At 56.1% G+C, this 19,056-nt stretch overlaps 1 protein-coding gene across 1 annotated transcript; it reads left to right on the top strand.

Moving 5' to 3' along the window:
* Positions 1-14,835: 14,835 nt before the first annotated feature.
* Positions 14,836-15,840, top strand: MIND_01165000 (uncharacterized protein; the record flags this gene model as incomplete). The annotated part of the gene is made up of 3 exons (XM_037368170.1): positions 14,836-14,960; positions 15,011-15,762; positions 15,812-15,840. The coding sequence occupies 3 exons, from the start codon at positions 14,836-14,838 to the stop codon at positions 15,838-15,840; spliced, it is 906 nt and encodes a 301-aa protein (XP_037215096.1).
* Between the last annotated feature and the right edge of the window lie 3,216 nt (positions 15,841-19,056).

The following is a 19,056-nucleotide window of genomic DNA, read 5'->3' as shown; positions in this document are numbered from 1 at the left end:
TGGTGGTCAATCGACACCAAGCAATCTGTGCTAACCACCAAGCCCTTAGTCGCGTCAAAGGCAACCTGGTGGTGTGTTTGCCAGCCGGGCCAATCCTTCTCAGCAGCTTTTGTCGTCAGTGAAGACAGGACCTCAGTATGCCTTGCCAGGTCTGGGAGGAATTGGGCTACAAACCTCACCAACCGAGAAAAGCGCGGACATGAGTTGTACTCTTTGGTGTAGGCCAATTGAATATTCGGTCTACCTTGGCCTTGTCCGCCTCGATTCCCTGCTGCGATATGTGATGACCAAGGAAGTCTATTTCGTATGCGAAAAGCTGCGTCTTCTTTTCATTGCAGTATAGTCTCGCTTCTCGCAGCGCTGCAAAAACGGGCGCGGATATGTTTCTCGTGTTCATCCTCATTCTGCGACCAGATGATGACATCGTCAATGTATACATGACAAAAGCGTCCAATGAACTCCCTCAAGGCCGCTGTTACTCGCCGTTGTTGTACAGACGGGCGCGTTTCGCAAACCTTGGGCATCACTAGCCATTCGTAAAGTCCCAGGGGAGTATTCACCGCCGTGTACTTGACCGAGTCCGGATGCATTCGTGTCACGCGTTAGGCCACTTTGGGTTTGACAAGTCTTACGTGGCCCTGCGGGAGAGCTATTACTGGCTTGCCATGAGGAAGGAGTTGGAGTCCGGATACATACCTGGCTGCGCAGATTGTCAGCGCAACAAGTCATCGACACGAAGGAAGGCGGGACCGCTGCACCCGCTACCGATACCAGACCAGCGAATGGATTCGGTAGCAATTGACTTTGTGGGCCCACTTCCAGAAGATGAAGGGTTTAACTGCTTGGCGACACTGACTGATAGACTCGGCGCCGAGGTACAATTGGTACCTACGAGGACTGACATCTCTGCAGAGGACTTCGCGCTGCTTTTCTTTGATAAGTGGTACTGCGAGAATGGCCTCCCACTAGAGCTCATATCCGACAGGGATAAGCTCTTTATCTCAAAGTTCTGGAAGGCCTTACACAAATTAACTGGTGTGAAAATTAAAATGTCAACTGCCTATCACCCGCAGACGGATGGCGCGAGCGAGCGCACGAACAAGACAGTGATCCAATGTATCCGCTACCACGTCTCGAATAATCAGCGGGGTTGGGTCAGAGCGCTGCCTCGCGTCCGTTTCAATATGATGAATACGGTGAATGCTTCGACGGGCTTCTCGGGCTTCCAGTTGAAGACTGGTCGTGCGCCACGGCTGCTGCCGCTGCTGCTTGCGACTCCAGTTTCAAAGGAAGATTTCCAGACAGGGAGATTGCTGGAACAAATTGAGACGGACGTGTCGGAAGCGAAGGACAACTTACTGGCAGCCAAAGCCTCCCAGGCGGAGCAAGCTAACAAGACACGGTTACCAGATGTGGCCTTCAAGGTGGGCGATCGGGTGGTTTTAAACACTAAGAAGCGGCGGAAGCACTTCTTGAATTCGGGAAAAGGACGGGTTGCAAAGTTTATTGTACGCAGTGATGGGCCTTTCACTATTGAAGAGGTCCACCCAGAAGTTTCAACGGTGAAGTTGGATTTGAAGGGTCATAAAACCTTGCACCCAGTCTTCCACACCTCGGAAGTCAAATTATTTGTGGAAAATGACGCAGATCTATACCCGGATCGCAACCTGGACAAACCTCCACCTATTGTGTCGCCAGATGGTGAGGAGGAATACCTGGTTGAGCGAATTGTCGACGAGCGTAGCTTCCGTGGCCGAAGACAATTCAAAGTTCACTGGTATGGGTATGGACCAGAGGATGATGAATGGGTAGACGAGACGGAAGTTGAGGACCTTGAATGTCTAGATGCGTGGGAGGCAGGCCTCTCACAAGAAGGTATTACTAACTCGGCAGTACTGGACAAACCTACGGCTGGAGACTCATCACCGGTTTCAACACCGGTCGGCACCCGACTCATGCAAGCTCACACCACGTCAAGACCAAATGCGGAGGAGCTCGACATGCGTAGCCGCCTACGCAGGCAGGATTCGAGGGGCAGGGTCGCCACATCTGCCGCACAACCCATCACCGATGGTATTTGAAGTGCCCGCAGTTGGCTGGAGGAGGTTAGGACTTTTTTTAACCGCCTTCGTCTGCCTGACACCTACCCCATGCACCCGGTCTTCAACCTGGAACACTTGAAACAATACCGTCCATCGGATGAAAAATGGGGCTCCCGCACCACCCTCCCGGATACACGCGACTACTTGCAAGCCTCCGAGGAATACGTAGTGGACGCTATTTTGGGGCATGAAGTACGGAAAAAAGGAGGACAGAGCGTGAGGTTCTTCCTAGTGTGGTGGGAAGGGTACGGTCCGGCTGACGATTCATGGATATCTGAATACGACATGTGTAACGCGCCGATCCTCAAACACGAATATCTGAAGCTTAAAGGGCTCCGCTAAAAGCAGCCACCACACCTGTTTAGCCCACAGAATACTGTGAGTTATCAATGGTAACCCGCCGGGGTGCCATTGACAAGGCTCAGTATTTTCAGAACATCCCCTGAGGTGAATAATTGCTGGGGAGAGGGGTGAATAAAGTTGAGCTCTAAGGCAAAATTCGTACTAAGTCCAGTATGTAAGGGGTGAATAAAGGTGAATAATACAATGACCAGGTCCCCAGAAGTCCTGTTATGTGACATGTGTGACACATGGTCCCAGAAGGAAATTTTATCGATAGGCATTGGAACTGATGTTTCAGTGGCTGTGCAATGCCTTTTCACAGTTGGATAGAGTGATATATCAGATTTCCAAAAAAGGAAAATTTCACCATTTAATAGTCCAATCGTCAGAGAATTGTCACAAAATGATAGTTCTCTATCTATACAAACAACATTCATTAAGTGATGTATAGTAGCAGCTGAATAGTTGTGCCAGCACAAGCCAATCACTAGCTGATCTACAACTGATTAAATGATATCTCAATAACTAGAGTAGCTACAAAGCTAATTGAAGTATTACTAAGGATACTTGAATGGGAGGGTCAATATCCCCATCAGTACCATGTCATCAGCATACCCATACTGCCTCATGATTATCTATCAGACATTTTGATCTGGCTATATCTCTGGCAGTTCTCTATGGATTCACATTATTATTTCACTAGTAGGTAGGTGGTAATATTGTCTTAATATGATCTGATATGACCATAGTCCCATGCCTTTAGAATATACTGTTATATCACTTTTCTGTAGTTTTGGTACCTTAAATTTGACCAGGTATAATGATGACCTGATATCTAGGTAAGAAATGCATGGATGACCATGGGGTCAGTTTTGCTATGGTTAGATGGACATCCCTGATAGCCCTACAAGCCACTCATATTTTTAGGCACCCTATATACCTGTCTATATGGCTCATATCCTATTAGTTCAATCTCCTAATAACTCACTCAGAGGTAAGGAATCTCCAATGAGATAAAGGTAGCAAGTAGAGGAGGGGTTGCCCTGAGAGATGTTATGCCCACCATGATGTTTTATTCTTGAAATCTCTTGTTATTCTCCATTCTACATATTACTGCTCTGTCACAAGATATTAACAATACAGCCATGATCTGCTAGTTGATTGTGGATCAAAATAAGTCAAGTTCAGTCAATAAGGTATATACACATACCTACCTACTCTGACTGATGATTGTACATACCTGAATGGTGAAATGAGGCAGACAATCAACTGCAGGTTAGATGCAAAACTAGTTTACATGAATAGTGGGGTCTATAGACTGAGTATTGGACATTGAGATGCATGTATTGGGGTATTGGGATATCTACTAGGACCCTGTACTGAAATTGCTTGGGGTTATGGCATGTGTTGCAGAAGGTAGCTAAAGAGAGGGTAGGTACCTATAGAGCAGAAGAGAGTGTCTTCGCTATTACAACTGGTCAGAAAATAATTTCAAGTATGATCCAAGACTTGATTGTAGGATGGTATACACCTTCAAATGAACCTGTCCAGTACTTGAATCAACCTCATAGCTATGATGGATCTCTCACAGTAGCATTATCAGTGTTATCTATTCCCAAAATGATGGGTTCACCATAGTATGGCCTGTGGAAGTCTGAGAAATTTCAGTATATTCAATGGTAGTGGTATGATCCACCTCCCATAAAGTGGTGCCCCTGCCTCTCTGGCATATCTCCATCCTGGGTTACGTGGCACCTAAGGTCTCCAACAATTGACTCACCCTAACACATGCTACAGCATCACTAATGGGTGGAATTATAATGGACTATCCTGTGATATCATATCACTTTAGATCATGAGATTCCATGCATAGGGTCCCAAGATATCAGCAAAATACTCCTTAACTTAGTGTTTACACATGCTTGGCACTAAATAGATCAAGGTAATAGGTCACAGATGATATGTAACATTAGGCTAAATAGGAGTAGGATAATATACCTTTCAAATGAGCTCTCCTCCAGCTTTATCCACTGAGGCCAGCTGGAGATCTAAGCCTATCTTCCAAAGTTGATGGAAATCAAATGCCACTGATGAGAGAATGCCTTGCATTTTCAGCGCCCAATTCAGTTTGGATTGGAAGTAGACATAGTCAAACATTGGCTTAGGGTATCTGAAGGTTCAAGTCAGCAGTCTTATCACTTTAAGCACCCACATATCCTCTTTCATGTGAATAAATGGTCAGTAGAGTGATTATATCATATGATGGTGATTAAATGCCATGTTCAAGGAATGATACTCTGAAAGGCCTTCCTGGTAGTACTGAAATCATGTATTTATATCAAGTAGTTATATCAGTTGAACATCATCTAGCGATTGGATAGTTCTGATACTACTATTCAGCTGCCACTATACATCACATAATGAAAGTTGTTTGTATAGTCAAAATAGAGAACTGTCATTTTGTGACAATTTGTGACATTCTGCAATGATTGTGGAAATTTCCTTTTTTGGAAATTTCTCATATGTATCACTCTATGTTATAGTATATAACCATATGACATAGTCAATAAAACTACCAACCCCAATCTCTATTGACTAAAGTTCCTTTTTAGGACACCGTGTCACCTGTCACGTAGTGTGACTCCGGGAGACTTGGTCTGGATGACCTATATTGTATTATTCACCTTTATTCACCCCTTACATACTGGACTTAGTGCAAATTTTGCCTTAGAGCTCAACTTTATTCACCCCTCTCCCCAGCAATTATTCACCTCAGGGGATGTTCTGAAAATACTGAGCCTTGTCAATGGCACCCTGGCGGGTTACCACTGATAACTCACAGTGTTCTGTGGGCTAAGCAGGTGAGCCACCAAATGCACATGACCGCGTCTCGGCCGAAGCCTCACCGATGATGAGTCCGAGGCAGAAGTGACACGTCACATCATTCACTTCTTTTCCTCTGACTCCATTGGTGAGTTTCTCCCCTTCCGAGCCCCAAAGCGCACCCCAAGCGGCTACTACCACAGGGCCTGCGGTGTCGCAATAGAGCAATATCAATCCAGCAACGTTCCTAAGTCAACCAGTCTCGCTAATTGCCGAGTACAATTCCAAAAGGGTCTAACCTGGGACGAAGGCCTTCCCTTAGCGACACGCTTACAATATGCGTTGCGGGAAAAGAGGGTGTGGTTATCCTACATCACGGCTCTAGCGTTCGAGACACGCCCTACCTCGGAGCTACGCCAAGTTAGTCATTACGCGTCCGACGACCTCGTCGGGTTCTGGGTCAACGGCATGGAGGAGCGGGGAGTAATGCTGCTAATGTCAAAAGGAGCTCCAGCTTTTGTGGCTCACAGGCGCAAATCGCGAGAAGGAGACTTGGCAGAAGAGTCCAGCTATTATTACAAAGGCTCGACGCTGTCTATCAACCGTCTTAGCCTCCCTGGACAAGGCATTCGGGGCCCCTCAGTACCTGAAGAGGAATGGCCAGCCATGCCATTGGGAATGGCGGCAGGACCCCAGCACCTGTACGAGGGCCGGACGTCCCCCTCCCATGCTCGTCAGCTCCCCCCGCTGCCTCAAGCGGTAATACTCGAAAGCGGGGAGCGGATCGGCAACTTCTTGGACTACGATGAGGAGGAAGACGACCAGATGCTTGAACCTAGAGCAAATGAGGCCGGACAGTTTATAAGGCCTCCTCCGATAGCTGGACGAGTAAATAAGGCGCTGACACGATGGATGTGGGATACTGAAGACCCGGAAAATCAAGTCTACCGACAAGTAGGAAAGGGTCGCAACGACTTGTTGGAGGAAGGCCGTATCATCTACGACCGTACTCGGCGTCGTAGAATCGCCATTGACAAGGAGATTCAGTTCCCTCTCGGAACATACCAACCTGACCGGTATGGATTCGGAATAGCCAAGAAGACCTGGATTGGGTTGGACAAGAAGGAACGAGAAGCTTCAGATTGGGTGTATTTGCAAGAATACCCTAGCAAGGCCGACCTTCCGCTCGTCGGCCAGCCAGTTATTCTCGGGCCGCTATACCCTTCGGCGCCGGCCGGACCCCCCAAAGTTCTGGAACCGCCCGCACTAGCCGCAGTGCGAGATCCTTCGCTGGAAACAAACCCGCCAAGCACTTCAGGAGCCCCCGTCAGGATTCTGCGCAACCGAGCTCTGCCCTCAGAGAAACTGGGCATCGCTGGTCCGTCGTCCGCCCGTTACCGGGCGGCGAGCTACTCGAAACGGGCCGACACCGATGACAGCGTGAGCCTGGGTAGCGTGCCGGAAGCAGGCGAAGTTGAAGAAGCGCCCGTGCCTTCCGAATACATTCGGATAGAAGGGGATGACGTCGGCGCCGTGAGTTTTGCTGTAGCCTTGGAGGCGACCGATCAAGGGCTTGCCGCTCATACCCGTCAAGTGGTCGTCGGGCAGAGAGCCACCTGGCTACACCTAGACTCCGTGGCAGCTGCGGCGACCGCGTTGGAATGGGCACGTCTGCAGCGGGGACACCATAATGCCCGATTTGCGGGGTCCGCCGAGTTTCTCGACGCGCGTACCTACTTGCACGACCAGTGGATACTGCTCTCGACAACGTCACGGGACGTGCACATGCGGTCGCCCTCCCCGGAGATCAGAGCGGGGATCGAGCCGACCGGATCACAGAGGCGTAGACCGATCACGCCCACGGGCCCTAGAGGCAGAAGCTACTGGTCGCCCAGGAGTCGGTCGCGAAGCAGAGCGGCTCTGCGGCACGTCTCCCCTTTTCCTCGACGACACTTGGTTAGCCATCGTAGCTCCTCTTCCGGCAGGCGACGTAGACTGAGGTCTCGCTCTCGCAACAGGAGCGCATTCCCACGCCCGAGATCAGCATCACGGGGGGCACGGGATTGCAAGGGGAAGCGGAGGCAGAGTTCATCGTCCTCGGACCGATCGGCCCGCTCGGACTACCGGTCCGGGTTCCGCCAGGCCCCAGCCACGCGACCGAAGCCGCGACGGTCTAGGTCCCGCTCCCATAGGCGTGAGAGATCTCGATCCCGGCGAAGCCCTCGATGTCGCTCAAGGTCCTGGTCGCCTAGAAGGCGGAGTCCTCGTCAGCGCTCAAGGTCATGGTCACCAAGGAGCTCTCACTGTCATAGCCGACGACGTGCGTCGTCATCCTACTCCAAGGAAAGAGCTGAGTTCCGCGAATTCTTGCGGTGGAGAGAGGAGCGGAGAGACAGGGGTAGGGCTCGCTCACTCAGCCCCCCGGCAGCGCCACGACGTACGCTAGGGGAAAGATGGGGACTCAGTGACAGTGTCAGGCAGGACACGGGAACTAGCCTCCCGTATTGGGATGGCGAGCCCACGCCATGGTACGAGGACCTCGACAAACGTCCAGCGTCAGGGCGCTCCTGAGCCGGCAGGGACCGTAAGCTGCGGAAACTCAAGCGTGAATACCATGAAAAGAAGAGAGCTCATGGGTTCGAACCGCCGCTGGCCCGAGGAAAATGGAGACGTGGGTTCGACGATGACGACGACCGTGATGACAGCGGGCCGGGCAGAGGTCCTCCTGGAACGTCCGTTTGAGGTGCGGGGGGCACTGTGAAGAGGGTCAGCCATTTGGCGCCTCAAGACGAACATTTTATCCGGACTTAGTACATTTTTTGCATCGACTGTAATTACATCAGCGCATGACCTAGAGTCACGTGCATAATATAATCTTGCTCTTGCCTTCCATGACAAAGTGAGAACAGCGCGACGACCGCACCACCTTGGACCCACCAGAGGCCTGAGCACGCGTGCAACTGCTCCATGCTACTCCCGTGGCGGTCCTCGACCGCGAGCGAGGCAACCACAAGCCCTGCACAGGGCTCCCGAATACCAACTAGCGCGCTGGCCTAACGTGCTCGCTACTTCTTACACGCTGGCCGTGGCTTCGGCTTCTCCTCAGCCCCCCTCGAACCAGCAATTGTCACAAGTCAAGTCAGGTCAAGTTAATTTAAGTCAAGTAAGGTCAAGTTAGGGAGAGTTGAGCCATATTGCTCCTCTCAACAATCTCACCCCATCTCAACCATCTGCTCTCTTGTTCATCTAAAGTGAAAACAGTTTAAACACAGTTCAAACAACATCCCAATTATAACTGAAATCCCATAAGAATATCTAAATCTGTTTGCTGTTTCCTGCAGCTCGAACCTCGAACACAAACCGCACAAAATTAGGATTTGATTAGTTGAGTTGATTGCTCATTTTCTACGTGTATTATCGTCGACCCAGCTACCCCACTCCAAGTCCCCCCATCATGGACCATTGGACTCACAAACCCACGGCCAGAAGTGGAAGGCTCTCAACGATCCGGAGGACGATGGAAAAGAAGCGCCGAGCGCAAGCGCTGAAGAGATGCCAGCACCGACAGGGAAGCGAGTGCGGCCACAGACCGTATACGGAATGCTCCGGCCCGCACGTGTCAGACTGCGGGTCGGGCCGTGCGAGGACTTCTCCTAAGAACGCGCGCCCGGAACAGAACAGACGGATAGTCGGGCCCGCAAGTATGGCGGGCGGGGTAGATCGAAACCGAAAGGGCCCGTGAACTCGGTCCCTTGCCGTAGTCGGTGGTCGAAGGTTCGAATCGGGTCGTGTCGGGCCCGATGGAGTCGATAGCGTCTCCTCGCACGGAGTAAGGTAGTTCTTCAGACGATCTAAGCGATAGAGTACAGGGTACACTATCGCGCCTTATATACGCAGGCCCGCAAAGGGGGTGATCGGACACCCTGGCCTCTCCTCCTCCTCCTCGCTCCCGTTCCTGGCCGCAGAGGGGACGATCGCACATCCCTTGCGGGCCAGGCGCTACTCCTGACCTCCTAGCACTCCTCCCCAGTCCCCTGGTGTCGAGTTGGGCTCGGCGACGGCTCGACACGTCGTTCTCGGTCACGTGATTCCCACGTGTGCGTTCCTCCTACTGGGGCGCATGTTCCCCGTCGTCACGTGCTGCGTGTTACGGGCCCGCAATGGCCCGACACCAGCGCCGGAGCGGACGGGCCGGGTCTTATCCGTGACATCACCCCCTCCCTAGGAACGACTCGTCTCGAGTCGGCGTGGCTCGGTCGCCCCGGTTTCTCGGGTTTAATTTTGACTCTAGCTCGTCCTTCCAATCGCAAATTCCATCCAGCCCATAAGCTTAAGCTAAGCTTCGGCTGCGCATTTTAATCTCCCGCGGCTTCTGTCGCCTCGTGGCATCCGCAGATCGATTCTTCCTGTCCATCAAGTGTTTCACCGCGGTCACGTGCGGTATAGCGTAGGTGTTTTTCAATTCAGTTGCGCGTCCTTTGTTCGTATTGCTTGCGAGTAGGCTGTGCTGCGCGCCTCGGTCGAGTTCGATATAGAACGCGTTCGTTCCCCCATATAAGCCGGGACTTCCCCTTCTAATCCTCTTCATGTCGTCCCCCAATTTGTACCGCTCCGGGTTATTGCCCCCTCTCGGCTCTCAGATGGTTCCCCCATCCTCGGAGCCTGGTCGTCTGTTCGTCCGTTTCGCCTCTATGTCTCTCGTCGAGTTTCCTGCTTCCTGGCCCATCGCGCAAGGGCGAGACCCGTCGTACCGGGAGTCGTTCGAGCCCCTCCGCCCGTTGGAGGACTTGCCCCCGTCTCAAGCCAGCGACTATTCCTCCAAGCTGCTCCCTCGGTTGGCCCCCGTAGTCCGTTCACATCGAGCTCCCGCTCTCCCAGTCCCCCCTGCAGCGCCCCCGGCTGCCGTCGTCTTCCCGCCGAATCTTGTGGCAGGGCGAATTCGACCGCCTAATGAAGGCCGGTCTGTGGCAGCCGCTTGTCTTCGGGCCTCATCACCTCTATTTCGGTGTTCTATTTGATGCGTTCCCCTCCTCCTTCGTCTGGCGTCGTGAGGACGGCTCTCTGCAGGATGTTCGCCCCTTGTTTGGACAACTGGGTCGTGGCCTTCTTGCGCACCTCCTCGCTGCCGACGCTGCTTCTCCCAGTCATTCGTTTTTTCCCCGTCTGTGGCGTTGGGTGGTATGTCTCCCTCTCTGTGTGCTTTCGGCTGTGTGCTGACTGGCTCCGTTCAGCGCCTCATCCTTCACGCCTTGTCTTGCGCCGCCTCTATCGGCCTCCCCTCCTTCGTCTCAGACCGATTCCTCGTCTTAGCCCACGTGGCCGCTTTTCGCGTGTTTCCCGGGGAGAACGTAGCTCGGCCTGATACGCTGGCCCGACTACTGGGCCCTCTCCCTCCATCTCTCGTGCCGCCGTTCCTCCATGCCGACCGGTGGTCGTCCTTCGTTCGGGTAGTTTCCTTGCCTGATCCTCGGGAGGAGTTTGCCTTCTCGGGCGGCCCCTCGTTGGATGAGGCGGAAGCGGGTGTTTCGTTCAGCTTCCTCCCGTTGGCGGCCTGGTTGGATGATCAATTCCCGAGCCCCGAGAGTGATCCGGAGGGTTCCGAGTCGACGGCCCCGGTTATGAAGCGCGCGTTCCCCCTGCTCCAGTGGTTCGGGCGCGGTCTTCGTCTTCGATGGAGGTCGACGTGGAACGGGATGGTGCCCCGCTGGTTTCGACCCTACTTTTCCTACCTTCCGACTCGGGTTCGGATTCGGATGTGGAGGTGATCGCCGGCCCTCGTCGTTTGTCTTCGGTGGGGATCGACGCCTCTGAACACGAGTCGGCTACGGATGCCCTCGACCCTCCGTTCTCCCCAGCCGTGTCGCCTGCCCCGTTGCAACGGGATTTCGGCACCCCCTTGGCCCCTCGTCTAGAATCCACTGGACAGCTGGCGCTTTTCCGGGGGGAGCCCTCTCGTCAACCAGGAACAGTGATCCGATCCCTTTCCCCTCGCTGCGAGTATTGCATCGCTCATGATCGTTTGTGCACCGCGTGGGGCGTCCCAGATAGTTCTCCTCAGAAACTCCCTGGTCCCGTGCGTCGGGCTTGTGACGCGTGCAGCCCGCTCCATCGTGCCTGTCTGCGTTGGCGGTCTTTTGCAGATGCATACAAGCGTCAAGTCGAGGATGGCGAGTTTGCGCTGCTACGTCCCGATCCCCGCTTCGCCGATCTAGTCGGGCTGTCCGCATCGGTTCCGTACCGATCATTCTTGTTCTCCTATTTGCCCCATTCAAACGAGGATCGGTTCCCGACCCCGACGGTCGGGCCTTCTCCGGGCCGTCGTCGCCGCCCTGTCGTCCTTTCATCAGTGTCTTCTCGGGACTCCTCCCCGTCCCCCGTGCGAAAACGAGTTCGCACCCGCTCGCCATCTCCCCCCACCATCGTCGAGTCGGCCCCCGCCGAGGCCTCGCCCCAATTTCCGCCGGCCGGCCTCCCCTGTCGCGGATCGCTCGTTAGGAGAGGCATCGTCCCGGCCATACGTTCGTGCGGGTGAGACCCGCCCTCCTTCTTATCCCACCATGGGTTTCCAGGTGCCCTCGTTCCCTCGAGTCTCCCTGTGGTTCGGGAGAGAGTGGGACTTGGATCGGGCTATTGCCGAGTCTCGCCGGTTGCATGGGGACTTGTCGGTACCCGCCGACCAGCGCTTGTCGCCGTTGGGCGTGCTGTTGTTGCAACAATCGGCGGTCCATTCGGCCGACGGGGGGCTTCCCGGATGCTCGGACCCGCGCCCTCGCGGAGTTGTCGTCGATGCATTCCCTGGACGCAGACCTCCGGTTGGTGAACTCGCTGGAATCCCTGACAGCATCGCGAGACGTTGCCGACGTATGCCGCTATCTGGGCGCCATCCTCTTAGCTATCCATCGGTCCGAGGGAGAGAGGTCGGGATTCTGGGAAACGCCGGAGGGTTTAGAGCGTCGGGCCGCTGAACGAGAGGTGTATGCGAATGTGTGCCGTCAGGACGGCCTGAGCTTCGACATGATGGACCTGGACTAAGCTTCGGCGGGTCGTTGGTCGTCTTTCGGCGACATCGGCCGGAGTTCCCCGTCTACTCGGGTCTCGGCGTTCGGGTATTCCCGTCCTTTCGTCGGCTGTTGTTGTTCGCGCGCCTTGCCGAGTCGGCCCCCTCCCGTAGGACTTCCCCGTGGTGATTCGGACTACATCTTGTTTCTTGTTTTCGTTCGTGTTTTTTTGTATTTTTTTGCAATCAACTAGTCGTCTTGCGCTCGTTCGTCGTGTGGTGGGTAAAAACAGGAGATTTTATTATTAGGGGCCCGAGGGTCCCGTCAAAGGTTAAAATAGAGCAGATTATGAGAGGAATAAAGATGGCCCCCAGGGCCTTCGTACGGAGGGGAGATGTGCCTCATTTCATCAGGCAGAGTGTGCCGGGGCCCTGGGGCGGTCCGAGACGATTCGGATCGGGGTTCGGCCGTACGCGGGGAGAGGCGGTGAGTTGTTGAGGCGTCGGCGCTTTGCGGCGGGCCTGGCACCATGGGCCGGGCAAGCGTGTTCCATGTGCCGATGGTGTTCGTCCAGGGAGACCCGCCTAGGGGTGCCCCACTTCAGGGCGGGCTCCTTTCTCCCGTAGAGGACGCGGTTTAAGACCACGGGTTGGGCTTCGAGGGTGCGTCCGTATAGGTAGGCAAGGGAGGCGATGACGATAGCCACTATCGTAGCCCACGCCGGGAGTGCGATGACGGTGGTAGTGTCCATTCTGTTGCGGGTGTAGGGGGATCGCTTAGATTCTGTCAGACTGCGGGTCGGGCCGTGCGAGGACTTCTCCTAAGAACGCGCGCCCGGAACAGAACAGACGGATAGTCGGGCCCGCAAGTATGGCGGGCGGGGTAGATCGAAACCGAAAGGGCCCGTGAACTCGGTCCCTTGCCGTAGTCGGTGGTCGAAGGTTCGAATCGGGTCGTGTCGGGCCCGATGAGTCGATAGCGTCTCCTCGCACGGAGTAAGGTAGTTCTTCAGACGATCTAAGCGATAGAGTACAGGGTACACTATCGCGCCTTATATACGCAGGCCCGCAAAGGGGGTGACCGGACACCCTGGCCTCTCCTCCTCCTCCTCGCTCCCGTTCCTGGCCGCAGAGGGGACGATCGCACATCCCTTGCGGGCCAGGCGCTACTCCTGACCTCCTAGCACTCCTCCCCAGTCCCCTGGTGTCGAGTTGGGCTCGGCGACGGCTCGACACGTCGTTCTCGGTCACGTGATTCCCACGTGTGCGTTCCTCCTACTGGGGCGCATGTTCCCCGTCGTCACGTGCTGCGTGTTACGGGCCCGCAATGGCCCGACACCAGCGCCGGAGCGGACGGGCCGGGTCTTATCCGTGACAGCACGTAACTGGGTGTCTCCGAAGCCCGAGTCAAAGAAGGGCATGAAGGTAGCCAGTAGGTAGATATACTCACTCTAATCTCTAATGCACGCACTGGTCCCATTTTGGCGATCAAATGAGTCGGACTTGTTTCGATGTTTCCACAAAAGTTGTGTTCAATGTAAATAGCTTTGTGTTTAACATTTTGTGATTGTGTCCAGGTTGTTACATTGTGTTCAATCCGACATTGGGTGTGTCGTGTTCAAGGTGGCCCGGCATATGAGGACCGTGATGCTGTCGGATCGTTCACGGTCTCTACCCCATAGAGTCAGAAAAGGTTGATCACCGTCCAGGGGGTTCAAAATTTGAATCCCGGATATAGGGTCGGATTTCTGTTTTTCTGTCAAAACAAAGGATGTTGGGTAGGTTCTGGGTTATAAATGTCCATTGGAGTAGTCTGTGCAATAATCTGCAATTATAGTTAACATTTATCCTATCGTAAAAGTCTCATTACTACGTACATATTAGCAGGTCAAGCCTTGCGGTCACAAGGGGGGTTCAAAGTTCGAATCATGGATATAGGGTCGGAAAGTTTTTTTCCGACCCCCCCGGGACCCCCTCCCTCCCCCTCCTGCCATATATAGTAATATATTCTCACGATCAGTGTCATGTGACCACTGATGCGATCAAAAAAGTGGGATAAAAAATTCATTCTTTGTGAAACTTTTTTTGCAAAAAATTTATACATGTGTATATGTATATGTGTAGGTATGTATTTACCTAGAGCCTTCAAACACACACATGGCAGGCCATATCAACACTCCAACATGTTCACCTATCATCAATTATCTGATGATAGGCCTCTGACAGAGTGGGCTATCCAAGCACATGGGCCTGAAAGTATATAGATATAAGTAATGAGAGTGCTGAACTATAGAAATTAGAAGGTATACACTATATTTTCAGTGCCTTTATACCCATATAAGGCCCAAATCTTTTATATACAAAAAGTTTTTTTACCCCCCGGGGACCCCCCCCCCTCCCCCCTACCCCATGTGCCTGATAAGGATCTTGAACCCCCCTTGTGCGGTCAAGCTTTTTTTTTCTTGTGCCTGCGCATGCGCTGAGCATGATGGGATCATATCGTGACCGACATTTCGACACCGGGCGGAGACGTACGACAATGCTGTGTTTTCCCTCTTCCTCCCGACCACCATGGCCGCTGGCATGGATCCCCGTCTCCCAGAGGACCTGAAGCACGCAATCTTCGAGCACGTCGCGATAACGGAGCCCGAGATGATGCCAGCGCTGATGCTGGTTGCCCGGAGAGTGCATACCTGGTGCGCATACAGCTTTACCCATGCCCCGGCTTTGTGCTCACTTCATCCAGGATCACACCGCTGGTCTTCCGGACCGTGCGCCTGAACAACTGGCCGCACGCGCTCGCCTTCCTCCACGCCGTGCTGCACCGACCGGCCGCGGTCCTGCCGCACGTGCGCCACCTCGCGCTGGAGGGCCGCAGCGCCGGGCCGCTCCTCCCGGCGGACGTCCTGGAGCGCATCGTCGCGCGCTGCCCCAACCTGCACGCGCTCGGCACGACGCCGCACTACGACAAGCACGCCGCGCTCCTCCCCGCGCTCGCCGCCGGGCCGGGCCGGCTCCGGAACGTCACCACCGTCCTCCGCCACGCGCTGGGAACCGGCGGTGCGGACAGCCTCCTCCCGGCCTTCGCACACGTGACGCACCTGTGTCTGCTCGACGAGATCACCGAGCAGCCCGCGCGCGCCGCCGTGTGCGCCGCGCTCCCGGGGCTGGCGGCGCTGACGCACGTGCGCCTGACGGCGATCCAGTACGCGCGCCGGCCGGGCGTTGCGGCGGACCTGCTGCGCGATCTGGGCGCGGTGCTGCGGCGCGTGCCGGCGCTGCGCGTGCTGCTCGTCACGGGCGTGACCTTTGGGCCTGCGGCGCTGCAGCTGGGGGCCGCCGACGGGGACGCGGACATCCGGCTCGTGTTCGCCGCGGTGTCCCACGACTACGCGCGCTTCTGGCGCGCGTGGGAGGACACGCTGCGTGGCCGGGTGCCGGATCTGTGGGCCCGTGCGGAGGAGTTCGTCCAGGCGAAGCGCGAGGGGCGGATAAATGGTGCGTCTACTGGATCCTGACAATCTGGCGCGAATTGACCCTTTTCTAGCTGCAGAGATGTGGTTGGCACCAGAGTGATATAATTTTCCCCGCGAGGTCGCACACTGTGGCAATTAAGTAGATGAGAATACAGCAGATAGGATTTGGCCGCCGCCAAGGGTTTTGGAAACTGGTTTGTGTAAAACATGGTTCTGAACAATTTTATCCAAAACCCAGACTACATTGAGCAATCATTGAATTGCAGCCCCGATTAACTGTGAATTTTGCTTGAGTGCTATCTCCGCGATTCCATCTGCTGCACAGCTGGGAGCGGGATCATGATGGGAGTCAGTCACCCTGCCCGCAGATCAGACCTGTCCACAGATCACTGAAACTGTTTCACCACCAGATGATCTGTCCGCGGGAGATGAATTGGCTCGGGGCAGCGGAATGAACGATACACGCATTACAGGTGCTACACAATTACACAGGATACAACTTGACAAGAACTCTATGCAGGATAGGTACATACTACATACACAAGAGACGGATCTGAGATTCGGCGGGCCGGGCTACGCAGCCCACAACCCCGGATCGCGGGCCCGGGGCGGCGTGCGCGGCGACACAGGCGACGGCGACTCGCCCGGCACAGACTCGACGAACGGGCGTGCGTTATTCCGCGGGCGCCAGCTGCTCGGACTGGCCGACGGCGCAGGCGAGGCCTCGCCGGGCCCGGGCCGCACGCTCGCGTCCGAGGCCCCGCGCGGGCGGGTGCGCGCCGGCGTCGGCGGGGAGGGCAGCGGCCGCGGGAAGGACGCGCGGGAGTGCGCAGAGGGAGGCAGCGGCACGTGCGCGGGCCGGACGCTCTCCTGCGCCCGGCCAACGCCAGCAGACTGCGCCCGCCCGAGCCCCGCCGCGGCGAGGTCAGCTGCGACGTCCACCGCCGCGGCCGATCGCGTGCGCCGCATCGAGCCCGGACCCGCGCCCAACGTGGCGCCACGGACACTGTCCGCGGTGTTGGCCCGCGGCCGACGCACAGGAGCGATCACGTGGAGAGACGTTTCGCGCCGCATGCTGGAGCCCGCAGGCGTGCGCGGCGCGGGGGTGCTCGGGGTGCCGCCGGCCGACGACGCGGAGAGCGCGAGCTCGGGCATGCTGAGCTGGTGGTGCACCAAGAGCGGCGCGGGCTTGGGCCTCCGCTCCGGCAGGCTAAGCTGTGAGCCGCCGACGGACCCGGCAGCGGAGGACGCGGGGCCGCCGCGCCGTGATGCCGGTAGCTCGATCCACGTCGGGTTGACGACGAATTGGTCCGGCGGGATGGTGGTCGAGCGCTGGCCGCGGCTGCGCGTGCGCGGGAGGCGCGGCGAGCTCGGGCCGGCAGTGCGCCGGCGCCGGATGAGGAGGACGATGGCGACGGCCGCAAGCACGATGGCCACGGCGCCGCCCAGCCCGGCGCCGAGCGCGACGCCGAGGAGGCGGGACTGGCTGCTGTCGCGCGCCACAAGATGGAGACGGGGAGGGAGGGTGGGCGGGGCGGGTGATGTGCGTGGGCCAGCGAGTGAGGGCGGTGGTGTGGGAGACAGGATGGATGGGAGGTGGGCGACAGAGTCAGAGCCAGGGCCGGAAAGGGAAAGCCAATGCGCGCGGGGCTGGTAGCTGTACTTATACTTCGTTTAGGTCCAGTGCCATGGAGATACGACTCACCGGATACGGCGAAGACGGGCGCGCCACACGTTGCTAGCGGCCAACGGCGCGCAGGAGTCAGAGCTGCAGCGGGCGGGGGAGGGAAGTGGAAGAAGGTGGACAGGTCAGCGGGAGTCATGCGTTTAAGTACCGCCGGACTGAGGCGCAAGCGCGTAATTAAAGCCCGCGATCCCATGCACGACGGGTCAGGGCGAGGGCACGGAGATCGGTGCACGCCCGGGGCTGTCCGCAGCTGTAGATGCTCGACTGTTGCACGGTGTGGGAGCCTGAGCTGTGGCGAGGGAAAGATGGAGAAGACGGATTCGGACGCCGGAAGATGATCAGCGGGCGGATGTCAACGGGCGATCATGCATCATGCGATGGAATTCTGCGATGGATCGAATCGACGGAAGGCTGTGGCTTCCAGGTATATGTGTATCATGCTCGCAAAGAGCCTGCAAGAAGCGCATAGGTGGAAGACCGAGTACTCGCCCCAGTACTACTAGTATGCTTGGTGCTATCTGAAGTTGCGACTTCGCAGCGGCGGCGCAGCCACGCCACGTCACCACTGGCAGTCACCCTTCAAAGCCAGATAAGCTGCAGACACGGAGACGGCGCCAGCGACACACCGTACTGCCAACCGCGGGACATCCATCTGCTCGCTATAACAGGCACCCTGCTAGCAGCGTCCATGGACAACAACCGAATTATAGACCACACACGATCGGCGGTTGCACCCCCGAGCCCAGCGCCAGCCCAGCGCCAGGCCCTCCGGCCTAGGCCGCCCGTGCTGCCCAACGAGAGGCTCCTCCGCTATCGCAGCGGTATCTGCCAGTGCTTCGCAGCGCCCGATTTGGCGCGGACTCGGACGACAGCCATGAGTCACCCACAGCCGTAGCAACGACCGGTCAACCGCAGCTCCAGCGCGGTGGAAAGCCGCGCAACGTGCGGCACGGGCTCGCCTCAGCCCGCGCCCAGAATACGTCGTCGCCCGACAGCCGACATTGCAACGCGGTGGAAGGAAGGGGCGCTGACCTCAGCAGCCTGAAACTGATCTGACGCGGCAGGATGACGTCAGCGCCCAGCGCCGGCGCTTCTTTTCGTTCTCCCACCACGACGCGCGATAGGCATATGCATCGAATGGTGGGCGCTGACGAGTCTCCAACGTGCGTCATGCGATGGGTAGTGGGTGAAAAACGCCTATGATGGGCCCACGGACGTCTGCGGCTCCGCTGGGTGGGAAGGAGGGTGCGCGGTTTGGGCTTGGTGCGTGCATCCTGCCAAACTTCGACTGTCGATAAGCTCAAGTCATGTTACAGCCAGCGAGCGAGTCGCTGGATCCCTGCTCAGCCAGCTATAAGGCTACCGCTGTCGAATTTGTTCTTCCAGCGACTGAATAGTGTTTGCAGAATATACGATTCGTACGTTACGCTCCACACAACTCCACCGTCCTCCACTGATTTTCTTTTGATAAGTTTTCAGACCCACTCCTCGTCGACGTCGCCAGCAGCCTCAGTAGCTGACGTCGTGTGTCGATGACGCAGCGCGCGGTCTCCGCGTATAAAAGGCAAATTTTCTGCACCGTTGTTGCCCATCGAGTCCCGTCTCAGCTCATCTTACCCATCATACACG

This window comes from Mycena indigotica, assembly GCF_014461135.1.
Source record: "Mycena indigotica strain 171206Taipei chromosome Unknown Mind.scaff0011, whole genome shotgun sequence".
NCBI lineage: Eukaryota > Fungi > Basidiomycota > Agaricomycetes > Agaricales > Mycenaceae > Mycena > Mycena indigotica.
This window is presented reverse-complemented; position numbering and strand designations above follow the sequence as displayed.